The 22,894-nt window shown below is 47.7% G+C and overlaps 3 protein-coding genes and 1 long non-coding RNA gene across 4 annotated transcripts in view; 1 reads left to right on the top strand and 3 right to left on the bottom strand.

The window, feature by feature from the left end:
* Nucleotides 1–888, bottom strand: part of LOC110087134 (cytoplasmic phosphatidylinositol transfer protein 1) — a 45,516-nt gene extending 44,628 nt beyond the window's left edge. The window contains exon 1 of the mRNA XM_078381488.1: nt 661–888. The gene's annotated coding sequence lies outside the window, so the exon portion shown is untranslated. The remainder of the gene's footprint in view (nt 1–660) is intronic.
* A 3-nt stretch (nt 889–891) lies between these two features.
* LOC140702564 (uncharacterized) lies at nt 892–4,574 on the top strand. Its single transcript, XR_012081772.2, has 3 exons — nt 892–2,030; nt 3,331–3,495; nt 4,438–4,574. It is a non-coding gene; the product is annotated as an uncharacterized LOC140702564 (long non-coding RNA).
* A 1,941-nt stretch (nt 4,575–6,515) lies between these two features.
* Nucleotides 6,516–13,514, bottom strand: LOC110087128 (myeloid-associated differentiation marker homolog). The gene has a single exon (XM_020808574.3). It carries the CDS (start codon nt 13,419–13,421, stop codon nt 12,549–12,551), a length of 873 nt encoding a protein of 290 aa, XP_020664233.3. The 5' UTR covers nt 13,422–13,514; the 3' UTR covers nt 6,516–12,548.
* Nucleotides 13,515–14,861: 1,347 nt separating this feature from the next.
* On the bottom strand, nt 14,862–16,332 carry LOC110087138 (myeloid-associated differentiation marker). The gene has a single exon (XM_020808586.3). It carries the CDS (start codon nt 15,868–15,870, stop codon nt 14,995–14,997), a length of 876 nt encoding a protein of 291 aa, XP_020664245.3. The 5' UTR covers nt 15,871–16,332; the 3' UTR covers nt 14,862–14,994.
* Between the last annotated feature and the right edge of the window lie 6,562 nt (nt 16,333–22,894).

The raw sequence follows: 22,894 nt of genomic DNA, 5'->3' as shown, positions 1-22,894 counted from the left end.
GGGGGGGGGATGGACGCCCGCTGGCTCTGGGGCCCGGAGGCAGGAATGGCCGGGCGAGCCTCCCGCAAGAGAAGCCGTCGTGGATCGGACAAAGGGAGGGCGGAGAGGGCGGAGGAAGGCGCCGGCGGCGTGGTCTGCCCGGGCAGGAGCCACCCTCGCCAGGCGCGCCACCATGCCCCCCCCCCGGCGTTACCTGGACAGCCCAGGGAGGGCCAGGAAAGGTCGGGAGCCCCCCTGCCCTTCTGCGCTTGGCCGATGCCCCGGGGGTCCCCTTCCCCGCCAGCTCTCCGCCCGTGCGCGCCCTCCATCCGGCTCCTAAGAGGGGGCCGGGGGTTGGCCCGGCAGGGACCCCCTTCCCTCCTTCCCTCTCTCTCCCCCTGCCCCCCCAGCCTCCCTTAGAAGCCCCCACATCTCGTCGGGGAGCCTCCCTCCCTCTGCGCGCGATAGATGCGCGATCCCTCCCCTGGGCATCCGGTGGAGCTCGGGAACCCTGCACCCCAAGGGGACCCTCTGCCTAGGATGCTGCTGGATCTCCCCCCAAAACCCCTCCCGGGCGCGCAGCTTTGCCAGTGGGGCTCCTCCAGGAGCGCCCTCCCCCGCCTCCCCCCAGCCCATCCACCCACCCTCCCCGGGCTTCGGCCGCATCCTTCCCCGGCTCACCCGGACGCGAGTCTCGCAAGCCGCCCTTCTTCCTTCGCCTCCTTTCCAGGCGGTGGACCAGCCGGGCGGGCAATCCCGGCCCTCGAGAAAGCGCGCCTTCCCCGACGGACGGACGGACGGACGGACGGCGATTCCGCCACGCGGGGTTTCCGCGCTGGACCCGCGCCTGCCTCCGCTCGGCTGGGCTGCTGCGCTCCGGCCAGCCCAAGCTCCCCCGAACACTCCCGGCGGCGGCGGCGGCCGGCTCCGCGCGAGGACGACCCCTAGCGGAGAGAATCCGCCGGCGCAGCGCGCCAGATGGAGCCGCCCCCTTCCCGGACGGGTGTGTATGTGTGTTTGTGTGTATGTGTGTTTGTTTGTGTGTGCGCCTGGAAAAGCTGAGAAGCGCCGAGGGAGAAAGAAGGAGGAAAATCCTGCCTTTTGCCTAGAGAAGGAAAGGAGCATTCATCCCCTTTCCTTCCCTCCAGAAGAGACGGACTACAAAATCCATCATCCCCCCTCATCCTCCGCATTTTCGTTCCCTCCGCTGCAACTTAAGGGGAAGTGGGAGGGGAGGATGATGACTGGCTCAAGTTTGCCACCTTTCTTCTCCGAGGCCTATCATGGGATTGCAGGCGGTAATTCAACAGGTCAAGCGCCCTGGGCTGGAAGGTTGGGGGCACCTTGGAGGCGCTTTGAGTCTGAGCATTGAGAGCAGGCCGTTTGCTGAAGATGTGGGTTAGATCCCGCTAGGGATGGTTCCGAAAGCAACTCTGTGTTATCCTAAAGACGACCGGGTTTAATTGGGCACCAACGCCTGGTTCTTTAGAGGGATCTGAAGAGAAGGGTGTAAGGTCCTAAAAGCCGGTGCTAAATAAAACGGGTTACTCTTTCTCCTGGCACAAGGCTCTGTGTTTATTTTGTGGCAAAAAGGAGTGTACACACTAACAAGACCTAACCTGGGACACTAAATCTGGCAGTCTTCCAGACCACACAAGACTCTTGTCCTAATTCTGCTGGAACAGACTGCAAATGGGGCGGTTGCTCGCTGTGTAGTGTCTGGCCCCTCAAGGTCTGCTCTCCCTTATGGGATGGGTTTGGAATACTGCGTCTCTTGCTATTTGGGTGCAGATTTGGGGGGTTTTCCGTTAGGTGCACCCCAGGCTTTGAGAGCAAGAAGGTTGAAGGCTATAAAATCTCAACTGGATCCCTGTAAAATTCCATCAAGGGGAGGAGGACAGAAGTCTAATCTGAAAGTAACCAATCTCTTCCATCATCTCACCCCCTCCGCCCAGTTTTTTATAGACAGAATGCGTTTAAGGTACAAAATTTGGCTTCTAAAGCAAACTGGCGCCCCCGAGTGGAGAACAGAAACCTCGCAAGTGAGACAGGTAAGAGGAAGGTGGATCTCGGATGAAGAATAGCTGGGTAAGGGGGGGGGGGTTGCTGGAGCCAGGATTTTGAATCCCCACAGCATCTCTTGGAAGAAAAGCCAGCTGAGATCACCTAGAGAGAGCACGTGTGGATGATGGGGTTTTGTGTCCTGCCACCTGGGTGGCCTGAGCAAATTGTACAATAGTCTCAAAGTGCCACTTGAAGGACAGACGGGGCAGCCACTCCTGAATACTTTGATCTGGGGGGGAAGGGTTGCCATAATTGAGATTCAGTCTGATGGCACACAGTTTTTCTCTGCTGGACAGAGGAAGTGTGATTAACACGCCCTCTATTATGTCAACCGTCCTTATGACAACCTTGCAAGGTAGGCTTCTATGGCCTTCCCCGTCGGAAAGACTGAGGTGTGAGCATCCGTGGTGTCCCGAGTCACCTTGGGACTGAAGTGAGCGTTTTGATTGGAGTCATTGGGCGCTCAGGAAGGTCATGGTATCAAGTGTCCTGTTATGCTGGCATGTGCGTGTGATCCGCTTACGGAACTGGGATGATGGAGAAGCAGGCTGCATTCGTTGAGAGCCCGTTGGTCACAAAGAAGTGGCCGAATCACGGGGTTAAATGTGTTACAGGAAAACCAACTGGATCTAGTTTAGCATGACAGAAAGGGTTAAGGAAGGAAGGAAGGAAGGAAGGAAGGAAGGAAGGAAGGAAGGAAGGAAGGAAGGAAGGAAGGAAGGAAGGAAGGAAGGAAGATGCTGCTGATGAAGCAGGAAGGAAGAAGCTGATGATGAAGAAGGAAGGAAGGAAGGAAGGAAGGAAGGAAGGAAGGAAGGAAGGAAGGAAGGAAGGAAAAGAGAGAGAAGGAAGAAAGGCAAGAAAAGAGAAGGAAGGAAGGAAGGAAGGAAGGAAGGAAGGAAGGAAGGAAGGAAGGAAGGAAGGAAGGAAGGAAGGAAGGAAGGAAGGAAGGATACATGTATGACCATGTTATAAATGATGTTGGGCTTTGCACTAGAGAAAACCCAACTGCGTCCAAAGCAGCTAGCCAAATCGGATGTCATTTATGCAAAACAGCTTCATTTCATTTCCAGAGTTTAAACAGTGGTGCTTCTGTCTTTACTCAGGCACCACCTTGGTGACGTGTAATTTCCTGATCTTATCACTGTATAAGCCTGGGCATTTTAGGAACCTGCGCAGTCATGTGATTTGTGACCCCTTTCATTGATAATATCTGCCTTTTCCAATTTTGCAAGCTCTCATTCTCTTACAGTCCTGCTTCGCGTCTCCGTTTTTGTTTCTGTGTAGCGTCCGCGCCGTTTTAATTAAAGGCAGCACAATCGTCTCCATGAAGGCACTCCACTTTGAGGACTTCTTGGCGGCTTTGGCCAGAAAAGAGGAGGTTGGGGACGAAGTGAAAACATCTCCAACGATCGTGGTTATCTGAGCTTGGGTGCCCCCTGAGTCCATCAGGTAGAGCCTCATAGCTATTACGTGCCATCAAGTTGCCTCGACTTCAGTTGACCCCATGAATGAGTGACCTTCAAAATTCCTCAACTTTCCTGCTCAGCTCTTGCAAATTCAACCCTGTGGCTTCCATCTCATAGTGGGTCTTCCTCTTCTTCTGCTGTCTTCATTTCCCAGCATGACGATCTTTTCCAGAGAATCCTACCTTCTCAGGATGTGCACAAAGTAGGACATCCTCAGTTTCAACATTAGTATTATTTTTTGCCCTCAGAGAGAGTTCAGGCTTGATTTGATCCAGGACCCACTTGTTCATCTTTCTGGCAGTCCATGGTATTTGGAAAGCTCTCCTCCGACACCACATTTCAAATGAACCCATTTTTTTTTAGAGCCTAGTGAAACAAATTAGATCAAGTTGAACAGATCTGGTTAATGTCAGTCAATGCAAGATAGTTCTGGTGAGATTTGGGTAATCAGGACCATGGATAGCACCCAGTGGAGATAGGGAGGAGATGTTGCATCAGCCAAGAGCCGCAGACAAATGAGTCCCTAAAAAGAAAAAAGACGGGCAGAGCTTTCTTTTCCAGAATTGCATCGCTTGGAAAGAGATGATAAATTCATCACGCCCCTTTCTGGGGAAATGGTGGTGATGGATGAATAAACAAGATGGGTATTGGCTCTCCTTGCAGGAAATGTGCACTGGTATAAGAATGTTGTCAGCAGAAGCCACTTTAGCAAAAAAAAAGCCCTAGAGAGATGGAAATGCAGAGCAGTGGCTTTCATGGAGAGATTGTTGCATGCTTCCAACTTTCTCAAAGTTCTGGAAGCAGACCTACCAAATGCTACAGTTTCCTCTGCAGGGTAAAGTGTCACTGGCGTTTGTGTAGTATTTCTTTCGTTGCTGTTGTTGTTACCAAACATTATGGATTTCTTCTTTTTCTTCTTGTGCAGAACATTTCTGGAAAAAGAAAAAAGAAATGTTCCCTCCCCCTACTTGGAAACATTACCTTTCAGGACTACAATTCCCATACTGCACCCAGACTGTGGAACTCCTTCCCACTTGAGGCCAGCCTGGCCCCATCATTGCTGTCCTTCTGCAAACAGGCAGGCTTTCTCTTCAGGCAGGCTTTTCCTCAGCGCCTGGCGGCCCGAGAGGGTTTTCCTAAAAACGGATTGTTGTGCTCTGTTGTTTTCAAATGCATGTCTCAGTGCTGATTATACTGAGCATTTTTAATATACTTGTTTAATTCCCTTTTCAATATTTGTATATCTACTGTTTTTAACTTTTAAATATTGTTTTTTTAACGATATAAGCCTTGGGTCCTTTTAAGGAGAAAAGTGAGGTAAAGATAGATAGATAGATAGATAGACAGATAGATAGATAGATAGATAGATAGATAGATAGATAGATAGATAGATAGATAGATAGATAGATAGATAGATAGATAGATAGATAGATAGATAGATAGATAGATAGATAGATAGATAGATACCCTGTTTCCCTGAAAATAAGACCTAAACTGAAAATAAGCCCTAGTAGGATTTTTCAGGATGCTCGTAATATCAACCCTACCCCCAATATAAGCCCTAGTTAAGTGAAACCCCACCTTCCACCCTTGTACAGTATCCAGAAGACACAACTGTATTTGAATCCATGTAGACTGTTGTACATGAAACAAAATTCTGTTTTCCCATCTTGAGCATCACAAAGCATTACTAATCACTATTGTTCTGAATTGTTTTTAACTGTTTTAGTTTACAATGTTTAATGGAACCCGCCCGGAGTAGACTTTGTCTAAAAGGGCAGGATAGAAATCTATTAAATAAATAAATAAATGAATGAATGAATGAATGAATGAATGAATGAATGAATGAATGAATGAATGAATGAAAGAACTGAATGAATGAATAAAACAAAACAAAATAAAATAAAATAAAATAAAATAAAATAAAACATCCCCTGAAAATCAGCCCTAATGTCTTTTTGGAGCAAATTTTAGTATATTTTCGGGGAAACATGATAGATAGATAGATAGATAGATAGATAGATAGATAGATAGATAGATAGATAGATAGATAGATAGATAGATAGATAGATAGATAGATAGATAGATAGATAGATAGATAGATAGATAGATAGATAGATAGATAGATAGATAGATGACAGACAGACAGACAGACAGACAGACAGACAGATAGATAGATAGATAGATAGATAGATAGATAGATAGATAGATAGATAGATAGATAGATAGATAGATAGATAGATAGATAGATAGATAGATAGATAGATAGATAGATAGATAGATAGATAGATGGGCATCTTTCTCCGTAGCTGCAGTCCAAAATGTACTTTATTTAACCCATACCATGTTCTGCCACAGCTCTTTCTGCTGCAGTGAAAGGCACACGATGTGATATGGCAGCAGGCGTTTGTGTGCTGCAAATCGAGGATCTATTAGCAGTCAGGGAACATTTGACTTGCTAAACAGGGCCCAAAATAGAGATCTCTGAAGGGATGGGAGCACTTTTTATAGCATCCTATCAATCAAGAGGGAAGCTGGTTCAACTGAGCCTGGTTCCTGGCAAACAGGAGGACAGCCCTCCCTGAGCTGCAGCCGGTGGCAGAAAAAGACATTCAAGGCCACTGTGGTTGCCTAGTTGCCGACAGTCTGGGGACAAAAGAGCCAGCCTGCTGTGCTTTTGTGTCTCTAACAGCGGGGTTAACATGCGCAGAGAAACCACAAGGACAGATTTTGTTGCAGTTATGAACTTCTGGTGAAATTATCTTTTTGCTTGTCAGTAGAACAGTGACAGATTTCACTTTCTTGGGCTCCATGATCACTGCAGATGGTGACAGCAGCCATGAAATTAAAAGACGCCTGCTTCTTGGGAAGAAAGTGATGAGAAACCTCGACAGCATCTTAAAAAGCAGAGACTTCACCTTGCCAACAAAGGTCCGCATAGTCAAAGCTGTGGTTTTTACTGTAGTGATGTATGGAAGTGAGAGCTGGATCATAAAAAAGGCTGACTGCCGAAGAATTGATGCTTTTGAATTGTGGTGCTGGAGGAGGCTCTTGTGAGTCCCCTGGACTGCAAAGAGAACAAACCTGTCCGTTCTGAAGGAAATCAACCCTGAGTGCTCACTGGAAGGACAGATCCTGAAGCTGAGGCTCCAATACTTTGGCCATCTCATGAGAAGAGAAGACTCCCTGGAATAGACCCTGATGTTGGGAAAGTGTGAAGGCAAGAGGAGAAGGGGATAACAGAGGATGAGATGGTTGGATGGTATCACTGAAGCTACCAACATGAATTGGACCCAACTCCGGGAGGCAGTGGAAGACAGGAGGGCCTGGCATGCTCTGGTCCATGAGGTCATGAATAGTTGGACACAACTTAACGACAACAACAGAAGTACAGATATCCACAGAGGAGAATAGCGATCAGTTCTCCAGAGTCCACCCTTTTCTCGTTAACTAAGTCTCAGTTGCTCACTCTGTATCATTTGTAAGGAAAGAATTAAAAAAATTACTTACAGTTGCTTGAAGTTATAGACTACTGTATGCTGCTTTCTTTGCTGCATACATACTAGCAACGAACTGAACAGATCAACAGCAACAAACAAGTGCCACCAACTGACAAAATGGAGGGTCAGAACAGTCCCCAGAGAGGGAGGGCTGTCTTTGAATTTCAGAAGCTGAGAAGTAATGATCCATTAGTGCCGGATAGACAGACAATCATCCCAGCCCAGAAAAGGTCCTTCCTGCTCACTCTCTCTCAGCCTGATGTACAGGACCTCACAAGCTTGTTGTGATGATAGAGCAGGTATGGAAACTGGCTACTGTCTTTGCCTTAAAGTCCTCTTTTAAAGCAGGGTATTTCAGGATGTGGAACCCAAAAAAGTAACTTTTCCTAGCCTGAATGATACTTCCTTCCATGTCTTGAAAAAGACGTTTCTCTCTGGTTCCTTGCCCATTGTTGATACATCTGTTTTTGATGGATCCGATAGCATCGGACTTTCGAGATGGCTGTTTCCAAAGCAAAACCACACACAATGGAATATAACAAAGGTTCACTTACAAACAAATTAGGAGATTGTTAAGATAAGTGAGTATACGAAGGTCTGTTCCCTCATACAGCAGGAAACAAATCCGTAGGCTGTTCGGAGTCTCCTTCTATCCCAATGACCTTAAAAAACGAAGTTGCTAAGCCTCCTCTGCATTGCACTGGAGTGGAACCAGTGCCAGCGGAATCAAACATTCAGGATTTTTAAATTAACAAGTTGCTTTTCTTCCCTCTGCCGCCAGCTTCGTTGCCCCATCCGAGCTTAGTTACGCAGGAGCTATAGGGTATGTGGACAGATTTCCCAGAAACCAGAGATTCTGATGAACTGTTCCGCTCGCCCTGCAAAATATTTGGGGTTGTGTGGCTTCTTCTTGAAAAGGCAATCGAGAGCCACAAGCTTTACAAAAGACCTGTTCCTGTTTGGCAAAAAAACAACCAACCTGAATTGGTCCTCCATAAACATGGGGCACCATTTGATGTTGCAAAGATCTCATCCTTAGAGCCGAAAGTGTGTTACAACCAGATAAATGATTCGGACAAACTTTTTCGTGGGAGAAGCCGGACTTCAAAAGGATGTGGAACGTTAAGTCATGAAGACCGATCACAAGCCAATTTACAAGTTCTGGAAGACAACAGAAACTCGTACCATGGCAGTGAGATCTACTCAGTGCAATTTCTGTTCTACAATTTCTGGTGTATCGAACTCCCCCGTAGCTAGAAAACAAGCTAAAATGTTTTCTTTTCACCTTAAAGGGAGTAAAGATTGTTCTTGTTAACTTCTGGTCATGATAGAACTTAATATCATTAAATTTCCATTATTGAGAAAGGGAACGAGTTACGAGTCACATGTTATTTCACCATTAAGTTCTGCTTGCCCGCCTGGGCAAAACCGGAATGCGTTCTGTCTGGCCAACTTCTGCCCGCCGGTTTTGCACAATTAGGTTCCGAGCAGACCCCCCCCCCGGGAGAAATAATGAGGTATTGTATACAAGATCATGCCCAGCGTTGTTTGAGTCTTACCCTCCCTCCAGCAACGAGACAAGTGGAGAGCAGAAGTGATAAACGCAGAATCAGGGACCACAGAGTTAGTCCAAAGGAGAGTCTTGTGGGAGATAATGGCCTGTAACCATGGAGATTGTTTGGCATGGTGGTACAAGAACATTGAGCCCCACCATCTAGGCACGATAATAAGTGCTTTCCGTTTGTGTCGAAACAGTTATGAAATGTTGGCTCCCACCGGCTGGTTACCCACCTTATCACTTAATCGTAATTCTGTTTCACTCTGAACTTCATCGCCAAGTGTTCAGGCCTGGTTGAAGTCCACCACGGCTTAAACTCATGTTGGGAGTTTTTACAACCTCGCATGCCGCCAGAAGACAATGTGGCCGGGAAGGACTTTTTCTGGGCTTGGGTGACTGTCAATCGTCCCAGCATTAACCAATCCTGTCTGATTTCAAAGAGAGCCTCGCCTCTCTGCTGAGTTTTGTTTCCTCCTCTTTAGCCTGTTTGGAAGTCGTGTTTGTTAGCTTGCTGTTGATCTTCCCACGACTGGAAGTAACCAAACCTTTTGAGTTTTTCTCCTGTGAATGTCTCAGAGAGCGAGTCATTGAGACCTCAAGTGCCAGTTGATGAGAAACAGGTGGACTATCTGGAGAAATTGAAGCTATTTTGCTCTGTAAATCCTTGGACTACCGTTGTATGGCATTTTTTTAAAACCAAACTCTGCACCCCATGATTGTCCTAGCTGTCTGTCTTGTATTCAGAAAGATCACACATTTTGTTGCCCACAAAATTGGGTGCCCATGCATTCAACAGCCAGCCAGAGAAATGTGGAAATTGCACATGTAATTCCTTTTGTACAATATTTTCCAGTGTTTATTAGCACATCCATGCTGTCACGCTGAAATGATCTCCAGGGAGGGAGGGAGGGAGGAAATATCTTGCATGATTCTTGGCTGCTCACCCAGGAAGTATAACCTTGTTCAATAATTTACTAATCAGGATTAATGTTCTCAACATTTCCCCCCATTTAAGGGATCTTACTCAGCCAAGGCAATTCGTTTTATTGGGGCAGTTAACGAATCAAGTCTGGACAAGTTTGCAATTTAAAAAAAACCCCAAACAAAACAAACAAATTAAAACAAGGGCTTGGAAAGAAGAAGCGATCTTCTTTGCTTCCAGATGATGGAAGGATAGGTCATTGTTGATCTTTGCAGGGAGGGAGGCCTTCCCTCTACGTCAGAGTAAAGCCTTGACAAGACCGTACAAGAATTTGGGTTTACAATTCGCTTTATGCAAATCTTGTCAGGTTTTGCCACTCTTGGGATTCTACCACACTTCTGACGGGATTGCATGGGCGGGATACAAATCAAATCAAATCAAATCAAATCAAATCAAATCAAATCAAATCAAATCAATCAATCAATCAATCAATCAATCAATCAATCAATCAATCAATCAATCAATCAATCAGACCCTGTTTGAATTTCACCACACAAATCTAAACCCCTTATAAAGAGCTTGGAAATAACGTGTTAGGGTGTAAACTCTGGAATTGTGATGTTTTTGTTAAGTAGGAGGACGGGTCATCACATTCATAAGGTTTTAAAAGAAATTTTTTTATAGGTTTCGAAATTATTCCAAAAGGTATTTTCATAAGAACACTCCTCTTACTTGATGCAAAAATAATGATTTGGATAGGAATGAACCAAATCTCGTGTGTTATTTCCAGATTCTAAGCCCCTCATACCCTGTTTCCCCGAAACTAGGACCTAACCTGAAAATGAGCCCTCGTCTGATTTTTCAGGATGTTCATAATAGGAGCCCTACCCCCCCCCCAAAATAAACCCCAGTTCAATGAAACCCCACCCTCCACCCTTGTGCAGCAGCCAGAAGATGATGACAGGACTGTATTTGAATAAATGTAGATGGTTGTCCATGGAAAAAAAATAAAACATCCCCAGAAAATAAGCCCTAATGCGTTTTTTGGAGCAAAAATTAATGTAAGACCCTGTCTTATTTTCGGGGAAACACAGTAGATATCTAGATATATTTATTTATTTTATTTATTTATTGGACTTATATGCTGCCCATCTAGACACCGTCTACTCTGGGTGGCTCACAGCAAGCAAAGTATAAAACAATTGATATATAATAACAATTTTTATATATAGTGGGGAGCCATATAATAATATACAGTGGTGCCTCGCTAGAAAGTTACCCTGCATTACAGTTTTTTCGCTAGACATTGGCTTTTTGCGATCGCTATAGTGATTCGCAAAACAGTGATTCCTATGGGGGAATTTCGCTGGACAATGTCTGGTCTTTGCTTTGCAAACTCATTTTCGCTAGACGATTTTGACAGCTCCCTCCGCGCTCGCAAAAACAGGTGTTTTTGAGACCTAAGCTTCGCAAGACAGCGATTTAAACAGCTGATCAGCGGTTCGCAAAGCGGCTTTCCTATGGCCGATCTTCGCCAGACAACGACAATTCTTCCCCACTGGAACACATTAAACAGGTTTCAATGCATTCCAATGGGGAAATGCTTTTCGCTAGACAATGATTTTGCTAAACAGCGATTTCAGTGGAACGGATTATCACCGTCTAGCGAGGCACTACTGTATAGTGGGGAGCTACCAGCCTTGGTCAATGGTAGCTTTAATCCAATTTCTAATCCCAGCTAGACTTGCTGAATTGTTTCCTGAATGCTGAATTTGGAGGTGTGGGTTACACTGCAACGGTGCCCATAGGGCCCCTGCCCCATAAGGAGATGCCAGAAATACAGGCGGCTGGACTGATGCATACTAATCATGGAGGAGCTACCCTTTTGTAAAGATAATGGCTTTTAACTGCCCGTTCAAGACCAAATCACTCTTCGGTGCTGTGCATGGCAACAGGGAGAGCATGCAATAAAATACTGGTCTTGGCATAATCCATTTCTGTCTCAGCTACTAAGAAGATTGCTGCTAAACCTGGAAGGAACAGAGATACGGGGAGGGGTGTGTGTGTTGTGTGTGACAGATGATGCATCGTCTTTACTATGCCAAAAGTCCTGGGGGGTGTTTGCTCCTGAAAGTCCTGGCTTTACTACACCACTGACTCAAAGTTATGTACATCTCATGGATTCAGAGGGTCACCTTGAGTTGGGATTAGTGACGGGAAGGATGCTGATGAATCCAACACTGGAGGCATTCAAGAGAATATCAGCCAACCATGTGTCAGATAACTTGGATTGGGCCCTTTCAGTTCCATTTTTGTACGATGCTATGGATTAGGGTTTGGGATGTGGAGCCGCTCTTTACGAGCAATACAGGTGGCCAAGGTACTACGGAGGGGAGAGGTTTGCTTAGGGTATCTGTAGGGTCTCCCGGTAACATCCTGCAAAAAGTTATAAGACAAATTTCAGGCACAATAGGTATAGACGTAAGGAGAGGATGGGGATAGTTAACTCAGTCATCCCTCAGGTACAAAGGCTGGCATTTGTTTTTTTTTTTGTTTATTCTCTACCTGCTGGGTCCCGTGTTCGACAGTAATGGGGTTCAATCTTAAAGTTCTTTTCCATTCCGCACCTTGAACTGGTCTCACAGCCTCTTCTGGAGAGCAGCCATTTTAAAAAAGCAACTTCAGGTGACACCGAATCGACAGAGAACGGGTTGTTCCCGGAGCTTCCTGGTTTCTTATCCAAACCTGGGAATACAACTTATAGCACCATTCCCAAGGGCTGCGTGCAGAGATCTGGGGATGAGGGGGCCGGGAGAGAAGGAAGGGCCGTCTGCCTCAGGAAACAGGGTCCGTTCGCAGAGCATCATCCTTAAGTGAGGAGCAAATGCTTACGTGAAACTATCCAAAAGCAAAACCACTGAAGAAATGAAACCCATAATACAAAATACAGAGAATCCCAACCGGCTGAAGCAAGGCGGGGGGGGGGGGGGTTGGTCCACACTTCCTGGTTGTTTCCGGAGTCCTGAAAGACCTCATCAGTTCTAGGCATGAGAGAGTTAAGCCGGCGTGGTCACAAAAACCATCTTGGAGGAATAGACCAGGTCCACAATATAGGCGATGAGGTTGAAGAACGTGAGGAAGGTCACCCCGAGTCGGTTGTTCCACTCAGCACACGTGTTTGCGTTACACGGAGAAGGTCTCGAGAAGTTTCTGAAGCTATATATGGGCCATACGATGGCCGCCGTCACGTACATGAGGACAGCCAAGAGGTTGTAGCCCACTAAGGTCTTGTCCAAGGGGATGGGCAAGGCGGCGAGACAACGTCCGACGGTGAGGATGATGATGAGCAAGGTGATGATGAAGCAGATGCAGTACACAGCCAGGCACCACTGCAGGCCAGCATGACGGGTATAGGACTTCGTGTAGTCCACCAAGGAGAAGATAAGACAAGCCACGTAGGCCTCAAAGACTTTCAGGAGGCCAGGAACGGAGGCCAAGAAGCTGCTGACTTCTCCTTCCTTGGCCCGGGTCAAGCCCACTTCCACAGCGTAGGCGACAAAGCAAAAGCAAGACATGGCCGTGGCCGCGGCCTCGTAGCTGCACCCGTCACTCCTGCAGCGGCCCGGTATGAAGACGGACGGGTAGACGATGGACGTGGTGAAGATCATGAGTGCGGCCAGCATGGAGAAGGCCGAGGTGAAGTCTTGCCAAGACAGGGGCAGCGATTCAGCCACGCCGATGAGCTCCACCACCACCACGATGATCGAAACGGCGAAGCAGAGGCACCACGTGAACATGGACCAAGCGCCGTACGAGTTGTGGTAGCTCTCATGGGCTGCTACGAGGCTGAACGCTGTGCAGGAGAGGAGGATCTGGAACAGCCGGGCAATCCCCAGCGGAGAGATCAGGGAGCCAAGTTTGAGCTCCATGGCGCTCCCAAGACGAGAAGGTGGCGGGCCGGATCAGGGTCCAGAGGAGGAGATCCACTGAGCTGAGAGCGAAAAGGCTGGAGTGAGGCTGTTCCGCAGTCTCCAGGTTGGGCGCTGCCCTCGGAAAGTGGAAACGCCCAGTTTGGGATGGGTGGCATTGGCCTTCCCTTCCCTCTGGGGAGGGACCGCGAAGGGAGAAAGTACACGCTTTGCTTGCTCACCAGTGAAAGGCTTTGACATGTCATGGCTATAAATGTGGAGGAAGTATCAGAGAGAGAGAGAGAGAGAGGGAATACAAACAGAAATGGACACAATGATTGTCACTTTGCTTCCACGTTGGTGGCTCTTTTTTCCAGGCATAAACGTGTGATTTCTGGGAGGGGCTTGCACATGGGGGGGTAACCGAGGCAAAAGTGGGGGGCTAAACTGTGTGTGTGTGTTGGAACGTGTCTGCTCTGTTTTTTTTTTTATCCATCATTTGTATGACTCACTTGATTCAGAAAACCTGTTCAGGAGAGGCAAGTAGATGATTAACACGGGAAGAAATTAACAAACCCCCGTCAGGGCCCAGGCTGCAACCGCTGTAGCGATAAAGCGACGAAGTGCTTCTCCTTTCTTGCAGGTGAAATGAGGAATTATACCTTTGAGAAGTGGGGGGTGTGGGGCCTCGGTGGGCTGCCTCCTTCCCCTACTCTGACTCCCATCCTGACGTCTGATGACGGAGGGGAGCCTTCTCTACCGCTCCTTGGTGACAGAGTCGAACCCCCCAGGTGGCCAAGTCAACCCATGCTCAGTAGGGCGGGTAGAAACAGGCGTGGCACATGGGACAGCCGGTTTCTTGCAAACAGGGAAGGAACACGTGTCTAGAAGCCACATGTGGCCCACAGGTGTTTTCCAGGTATCTGAGTTCCTGTTGCTACCACCACACAAAGGATAATTCAGTGGCATAACGAAGGCCGGACAAATACATCTTTGGATTAAAACAAGGTGTAGCGAGAGCATGCACCTTGTTTTAAAGGAGAAATTCACAGCCAGACGAGTGGAATGTAGACTTGACAGACGGCTGGAAAACTGTGCAAATCGTTTGTGCAATTTCACGTACGCACGTGATATTTTGCACCACATTCTGCCGGTTGCAATTTGGGACTCGCTCTTGTTGCCGCACACCCTGTTTGTTGCTGTCGTTGTCCCTTGCTGCTTTTGATAGATTCTGAGGGGAATACCCTGACTGTCCCTAGCGGGATTTATGTCTCAAACCTGGCCCCCCCAGGTGGACTTCACGGAGACCTCAGTGAGGGGCTCCATGACACCACCGAGACCAATTTATTCAAATTTCATTGATCCAGGGGATCACCTTGAGTTGGGATTCCTGACTGCCTTTATGGCAAGCCTTTATGGGGCAACACTGATGGCCAGGGTACCATGAAGTGTAGACGTTTATTTCAGTTTACTTATGGTAACGGAAGGCTACACACCAGTAGCTTCCACCTTGCCCAAGCAAGCTCTTGAGATGATGGTTTCCCCGCAACCTGGTCATAACAAGCGTTGTGGAGAGGAAGCGAAGCTGCGGTGGTCACGGATCCATCTTGGAAGAGTACATGAGGTCCGCAATGTAAGCGAACAGGTTGAAGAACGTGAGGAAGGTCACTCCGAGCCGACTGTTCCACTCAACGCATACGGCCGTGTTTAAGAGGCATGGAGGTCTTGAGAATCTTCTGAAGCTGTATATGGGCCACAAGATGGCTGCCGTCAGGTACATGAGGACAGCCAGGGAATGGTATCCCACCAGGGCCTTCCGCAAGGGGAAGGGCAGGGTCATGAGACAACGTCCAATGGTGAGGATGACAATGAGCGACGTGATGATGAAGCAGACGCAGTACACCGTCAGGCACCACTCCAGGCTGGCGTAATTCTTAAAGGACGAACTGAACTCCACCAAGGAGAAGATCAGGCAAGCCACGTAGGCCTCGAAGATCTTCAGGCGGCCAGGGACGGAGGCCAGGAAGCTGCTGATTTCTCCACCTCTGGCCCGGGTCAAGCCCACTTCCGCGGCGTAGGCGACAAAGCAAAACCAAGACATGAAAGTGGCCCCAGCCTCGTAACGGCATCTCCGGCTACTGCAGCGGTCTGGGATGAAGACGGACGGGTAGACGATGGATGTGGTGAAGATCATGAGCGCGGCCAGCATAGAGAAGGCCGAGGTGAAGTCTTGCCAAGAGAAAGGCAGCGATTCAGCCACGCCGATGAGCTCCACCACGACGACAAAGACGGAAATGACAAAACAGAAACACCAAGTGAACATGGCCGATTCCCCGAAAGAGTTGTGGTAGCTATCGTGGACCGCCACGAGGCTGAATGCCGTGCAGGAGAAGAAGATCTGGAACAACCGGACAATCCCCAGTGGAGAGGTCAAGGAGCGGAGGTTGAGCTTGGGGGCTGGCATGGTCATCCTGAGTTGGACAAGCCGCTGTGACTGACCGATGGCCGTAGAGGCGACGGGGTGAGGGAGATGAACTCAACGCAGAAGGAAAAGCCCACGTGAGACTCTGAGGCACTTCAGGATGGGCGTATCTGTGGCACCAAGGTCGGGTGGGGTCCTGCAAAGCCAAAATGACCCGTCCGGGGTGGATAGAACCGGTCTTCTTGCTGGGAGAAGGAGCATGGAGGTGGCACAGAGAAGCACATTGGACGCCCCTTTCGCTAGTGACAGTCCTTGACGTATCTTTGCTAAACTCAAAGGAAGGACAACGGGAAGAATCCGGTGGCTGTCACATTCCTTCTGCATCGGTGGGTCTTCTTTTAGAGCAGGGATATAATTTCTGGAAGGTGGTTCCACACGAAGGAGTAGCCCAGTCAAGAGAGGCCGCAGGGCGTGTGTGTGTGGGTGCGGTGGAATGTGCTTGTTTTTTAATCTATGCTTCTCTTGATTCATAAAACCTGTTCAGGGAGAGAGAGGCAGGTAGATGATTAACAAGGGAGAGGGTAGGAAATAAGCATGCCCCCCTCCCACAGCTCTCCTATCCTGGCTCCCTCTCACCTGGAGGGCTATTCTGACACATGATTAAAAAAAGAGGTCCTTATCTACCACACCTTGGGGACAAAGAAACACCAAGGCCGGATGTATAGTCATCATCCCCGGTGGTGAACGGAAACATGAATGGGGGAGGACCGGCGGGTTTCTCAGGAAACGGGGAAGGAGCCCATGTCTAAAGGCTCCACGTGGCCAGAGGTGGTTTCCCGGACTTGAAATTGTTGCTACTGCTGCACAATGGTAAGATTCAGTAGCGCAGCCACGCCAGGAAAGAGGTGTCTTTGAACTAAAACAAGGCGCAGGGGGAGCATGCGTCTTGTTTTAGAAGAGAATGTATTTCATGCAACTGAGCGGGAAAGGTGCAAGATCCAGCCTGGAGGAAGGAGGTGGAGAACACCCCAGAGAGGGGAGCCAGCTGAGAAAGCCACCCGCACCTTTAGGAGATGTTCACATCGCTGGCACACGAATGGATTTCAGCCTCTCGTGTTGTTTTTCCTCGAATGTATCGCTGGCCCCGTAAGATCCACAGTGGTCAGCCATCCTGCATACAGGATGCTCCTCAGACGGTGGCACTCCATGCGGGAAGGTTGTGATGATGCCAAGTGTGTGGGGTCAGGCTTCGGTGAGCAAGAATAGCGGAGATTCCCTCCCTACTATCCTCCTCATGTGTGGCTTATGTACGGGATTGACTTCTCTAGAGACCTCCACTGGCTGGATCTTGAACAGATGTGGGACAGAGTTTCACTTCCCTCAATAGACTGGATCCGGGCATCCTCACTATAAAATTATATTTCATGCCCCCTTATATATTTGCGGTTATTAGGGATAAAACTGAGACACGCATAGGTTACCTCTTGAACATGTTCCATAATTCTCCAGCCAGCTTGACCGCTGGCCAAGGATTCTGGGCGTTTGGGCCCCAGGACACCCACCCACGCAAATATTGCGTTGTATCCGAGCGAGGTAACGTGGATCAGAAATGTAAGATGTGTTCCCATGAGGAGGTAGATCACAATCTGGACTGCTGGGGGAGCAACCTCATGTGATCTTTCCTCTGGCGACCCCATGACTCACCGGGAAATAAATGCACTCCAGCCTGACCCCTACCCAGGCCCAAGTTTTTGGGTCCAGCTGTACGGTTTTTACTTTGGTGTGTGTGTGTGTGTCAGGTTGGAATCATAGAGTTCATAGAAATCATAGAAAAACTGAAGTTGGAAGGGATCTACGAGGTCATCAAGTCCAACCCGCTGTTCAGTGCAGGAATACCATCAAAGTCATTCCTTGGTAGACAAAAAGGCTGCTTTAAGAAAGATCGCTTGACCTTGAAGAGATCTTTCCAGGTGCGATCAAGTATGCGCCAGTGCAACTGCCTGATTGTACCCTAGGGTGCCATAGGGGTGGAACTGGTTCATGTGTGACCACACTCAACATATGTTAAAAGTTAAATAAATAAATAATCAGGCTACGCAGCATGTTTCCCGCCGGTCTAACCACAATGACTGAGATTTGTACCGTAGCAAGACGGACGGACTCAGAGGGGCAAAGCACCCACCCCACTCCAGGCTGCTCGCTCTGCAAAGTCCAGTCCAAAGGTCTTGCAAGAATTCAAGAAACAATGCACCTCCCTTCTCCCCGGGTTGCGCAAACTGAAACCAGACCATAATCGAACAACACCCCTGTTAGGGAGAGGGCCGAAGCGATGCCTTAAGGCTCTTTTGTTCTCAGAGCAAACAAGACGGCAAGCCCGAGAAAAAACGGCTGAAGAACGAAGTCACTTGGTTTTTACATTTAGGTGTGGCTTGTGTTGACCTCATCTTGGAACTCGGGAATGAAAACAAGAAAAAAAAAAGGAGTTCCAAAAACATTCTTGGCTCTCGTCCAGAGGACTTCATTCAAACAGCCTTTTCTTTTTGCAATAACAGGGTGAAACCCAGTTCTGGACAAATCCTGCGAATTAATAATAATTAAAAAAGGGACATTTTCATGGCCGACGTATCGTTTCTTGAAGAAGTGTGTTGGTTTGAAAAACCCTCTAAAATGGCCAGCTCCTTTTAATAAAATTTGTTTATCTGTGCACACATTTGCGTGCGAAGCCTTGTTTAATCTACTTTTGGATGCAAATGCCATGCTCCACCCCAATTTTGGAGAAAAGGCCAGGACTGTTTTTTTAAAAAAAATTACTTAAGTCATCACGGCTAGAAACATACTTTTGAGGAAAAAAAGGGGGGGGTTGAAGAGGAGGACAGAGAGATTCACAGGCTGCTAAAGTTTCCATCTCTGGATAAACCTCAAGCTTTTGCAAGAAGATAAAGTGACTACAATTCCAGAATCCCCAACCAGGGGAGTCTGGGAACCCCAGTCAAACTGTTTTGTTTGTTTTAACCAGACTCTGGTTCCATATGTTTAAAGTTCTTGTTTGGACATTAAGGGATTTTTCAAGCACTGGTTCCTAACCTTGAGTAACTCAGTTGGTCTTGGACTACAACTCCCAGAAATCTGGGCGAACACAGCTAGTAGTGAAGGCTTCTGGGAGTTTTAGTCCAAAAACATCTGGGTTACCCAAGGCTGGGAATCAGTGGATTATAGTAAAGAGGGTTTCCCATGTGTAGTCCCAGGGCTATGCAGAATGTTGTTGCTGAAATCCTGTTGCGTAAGTTACGTTGCATAAGGCTGATGACGTCATCAGGTGCAGTGATTATTTTTGGGGGGAAATAAGAACTTTCTAATCCCTTTTCCAAAGTTCCCTATGCTCCTCTGGTACCCTTCTTTCCTCATGGCAAAGTCATTGGGTGTGTGTGTGTTATGGGGTGGAGGGGAATCTAACTTCTGGAAATCGCTGCCAGTGGTAAAGTCATCTGGCCTGGAGTGATTTTTGGGAAATCAAAGACTTCCTCCTTATTCCTGCAGCTCCCAACAGCTTCCCCATGATGGAAAGGATCTCACGGGAGCCTCAGGACCTGGGGGTGGGTTGCTGGAAATGTCTTATTTTCAATTAAATTTTTTAATTTTCTCTTTTCAAAGAATGGCAGTGACTGGTGATATCACCGGCCTTATGCAGCATAGCTGCATGAACAGGATTTCGGCCACTGTGTTGTGTCACTATTTACACTGCAAGAAGCATGTTCAACACAGTCGAAGAAATGACCCCACCAAATACTCATTTAGGTTTTTCGCCTCACCTTTTAACTCCTTCCACTACGGTTTCAGGTGGGTGTCCTTTGCTCCCGTCTTCTTCGTGGTCTTCTTTGGCCACGTCCACTTAGCTACAGAACTCCCTGAGATTTTGATTCTGAGGCTGCTTATGACCTCATCCTATGGGATTATGAGGTAATTATGGGGCCCGTGTGTCTTGCTTTACAAACTGACTCCATAACCATTGTCCTTCCAATGGGATAACATTTCTTTATTCTGTTGTTCCGTTTCTATTCCAGCACTCCTCCAGCGCCCTCAAGGCAACCCACACGGCTTGTCCTCCTCTTCACATTCTCCTCACAACAACGCTAGGAATAGGTGAGGAGGAGAGACAGCTACTGGCCCAAGGCCCTCCATCCTGTGAATTCATGGCTGAGTCAGGATTTGAACCCAGATCTGCATTATTTTAGTCCCAACACTCCAGCCGCCACACCATGTTGGCTGTCGATCGAAGGTGAGCAACCGACCAGAGAGGTCTGGAGGCCATCTACGGCCCTCGAAGGACCGCACCTGCTCCTGAAATTCTCACCTATATATATATATATATATATATATATATATATATATATATATATATATATATATATATATATATTTACAAAAATGCAGAGCTCCTTAAAAAATAAATAAATAGAAAGGCCCTCTCATGCTCCCTGTTGTTGCTGTTGTTTCCGTTGCTGTTGTCACCCCCAACTAAGGATAAGCCTATGAATGAGGGATCTCCAATCTGTCCTCTCCTCAATAGCCCTGCTCAGCATCTGCAAACTCAAAAAGCCATGGCTTCCTTTAGGAAATCAAACCATCTCATGTTTAGTCTTCCTCTTTTCCTGCTGCCTTCCACTTTTCCAGCGTTATTGTCTTTTCTCGAAAATCCTGTCTTCTCAGGATGTGCCCAAAGTAGGACAAGAGATAGTTCAGCTTATGCTCCCTTGTCACCAAAACTGGTTTTATTTCTTTAAGGGGGAGGGTGCCGAGGGGTGTTGGAAGCCCTCTAGAAATGGGAGACCCTTCTCCCCTTGGCTAGAGAGTACAAGGGAACGTCTTGAGCCAAACTCGTCTTACGACCCCAAAAGAAGTCAAATTGTTAGGTTTCTAGACCTCATGCAATCCCATTGCCCTTTTGCTCTTGGGTTCGGGAAGCCGTGAGAAGTAACTAGTTCTTTGTAACTAGTTGCGTCCAAGCTTTGGCTTTTTGTAGGTGAGCCTCGGCCCGCTGCCTCTCTTAACCTGATCCGTTCCGCAAGGTTGTTGTGCAAGAAACGAAGCTTGGGAAGGAACAGCTAACTAGAGGTGATTTTTTAAAAAGATAAACTTGTGCCTCTAAATAAGGGGCGCTTCTACTTTCCGGAGAGAGGATCAGAAATGAGCTCATTCTCTCCCTGCTCCCAATCTGCTTTTGCTTTGGGCCAGATCCAGCCAGCCCATTAAAAGATGCTAAGCTGTAGCCCAAAAATTAGAGGCAAAACCCCATTTGCTTTCCATTAATGGCTGCCTCTCTGGAAACAATTCTCGAGGGTCACAAGCCCAGCTGCCTCCCCGCCTGACATTTCTTCTGCATCTAGTAAAACAAAATAAAACCCACAAAGTTCAAAAAGTTCACGGGATCGCTCGGGCCTGCCCTTGACGTCAGGGTGTGTGTTTGTGTGTTTCTCCTCCGACAATTACCAGCTGTTGTCGACTTCCAAGGCCTGAGCTGCGGAAATGAATAAAGAATTTGCGCCCGGATTTGAGTACGAAGAGCTGTCGTTGTGCAGAACAGCTCCAATTTTTAGGGTGTGGGGTTTATGTGTGCAGGCACAGACGTTGGGGGCAAACTGGAACAAGAAGCACAATTTTTTTTTTCTGGAGAAATGACAGGATTTCCGTGGAATTACAGCAAGAGGCAGCTTCTGGGTTCACGGACTCTAAAATTGCCTCCTGGCGTTTGCTACCTGAAGCAGGTGTCACATGTTACCCAACAGTAGGGCCGGCCCTGCACTCTTGGGCGTTTTCCTTTACTCATGAGCAAAGCCAAGAAAGGGGACGAGAGGAAAGGAGCTGAGGAGGACGCAAAACTCAGAAAAGCAGTATGGGGATCAAAAATAAAAACGGGGATGGTTTGTGCTCTGAGGTGGGAAAGTGCCTATTCTTCGATTGTGGGTGAGGGATTTATTACTCCCCCGCCCAGCACACACACTTACATAGGGTTGCCTATGAGTAAAGCACCCGTAGTATGTATTTTCCTGTAGAAATTCAGGCCGCAGTTACACCTCAAAAACAAACAAACCTAGTTTTGGATCAGGTTCAGCATATCTGAAATCGATTTTAAAAATTCTGACTCCACGACGCAGAGCGATTTGTCAGGAAAACGTGTTGTTTGGCTGGGAAACGAGAGATTTTTACTTGTCTGCTTATCTTAAACTGCTGGTGAAATTGACTTATTTTGAATTGTTTCGGCACGTGTGCTCACCTCCGTTAGTGTAAATTGTGTCTGTGGGGAAATGGATGCCAGGATCATGGTTTCGGGCTGCAGGGAAACATGGCAGTCTGAGCTGAGAGAAAGGTCGGGAGAGGCGAAGCCTCCCAGAAGCTGCTGATCTTCTCAATGTCTCTAAGCAATTTTGCTTTGCCACTCACAGATCGGCCTTCCCACTCACCAGTCCTGGGTGCTAGTTTCCTCTCTCTCTCTCTCTCTCTCTCCTTCTTCCCCCTCCATATGTGTGTATATGTCTCCGTCTGTGTTGTGAGTTTGTTCCGCTACAGGGAAAGCTTGCACGGTGATCTGTTTTAATTTTTTCCTATCTGTCATACAGAACTAGCGCTATGCCAGACTGCAAGAAATAAAAAAAATTACACCACAGCAATAGCAACTAGTGGCTGTAAGAGGCAGCCAGTGTGAGGCCAGACAGGTGCAGGACAAAGCCTTAAAGGCAACAATTTTAAAAGCTCACAGAGCCCTCTTGACCGATATATAGCACAGTTTTAAAATGGAGTAAAAGTTTTCTTATGAGGATACACACACCGACCCAAAAAACCATGTGACTGCCACGTGACTTTAAACCAACTCCAAAACCCCGATCCATTTTCCGATTTATTTTCACACTGTAACTGTGCCCTCAGTGTCATGCTGAAGGGGTTTGAGGGGGTGGCCGTGTGTGATGTTTGTACTACGAGGCCTTTGCCTCAGTTACTCCACCTCACCAGACAGCACTGGGAGGAAGCTCCGCTTACAAGAAGGTTCAAAGGCACGCCAGGTCAAAAAAGAGACACC

This window comes from Pogona vitticeps, chromosome 13 (genome assembly GCF_051106095.1).
Source record: "Pogona vitticeps strain Pit_001003342236 chromosome 13, PviZW2.1, whole genome shotgun sequence".
Classification (NCBI taxonomy): Eukaryota; Metazoa; Chordata; class Lepidosauria; order Squamata; family Agamidae; genus Pogona; species Pogona vitticeps.
The sequence above is the reverse complement of the archived record's forward strand: the minus strand, read 5'-3'. Positions and strand labels throughout refer to the sequence as shown.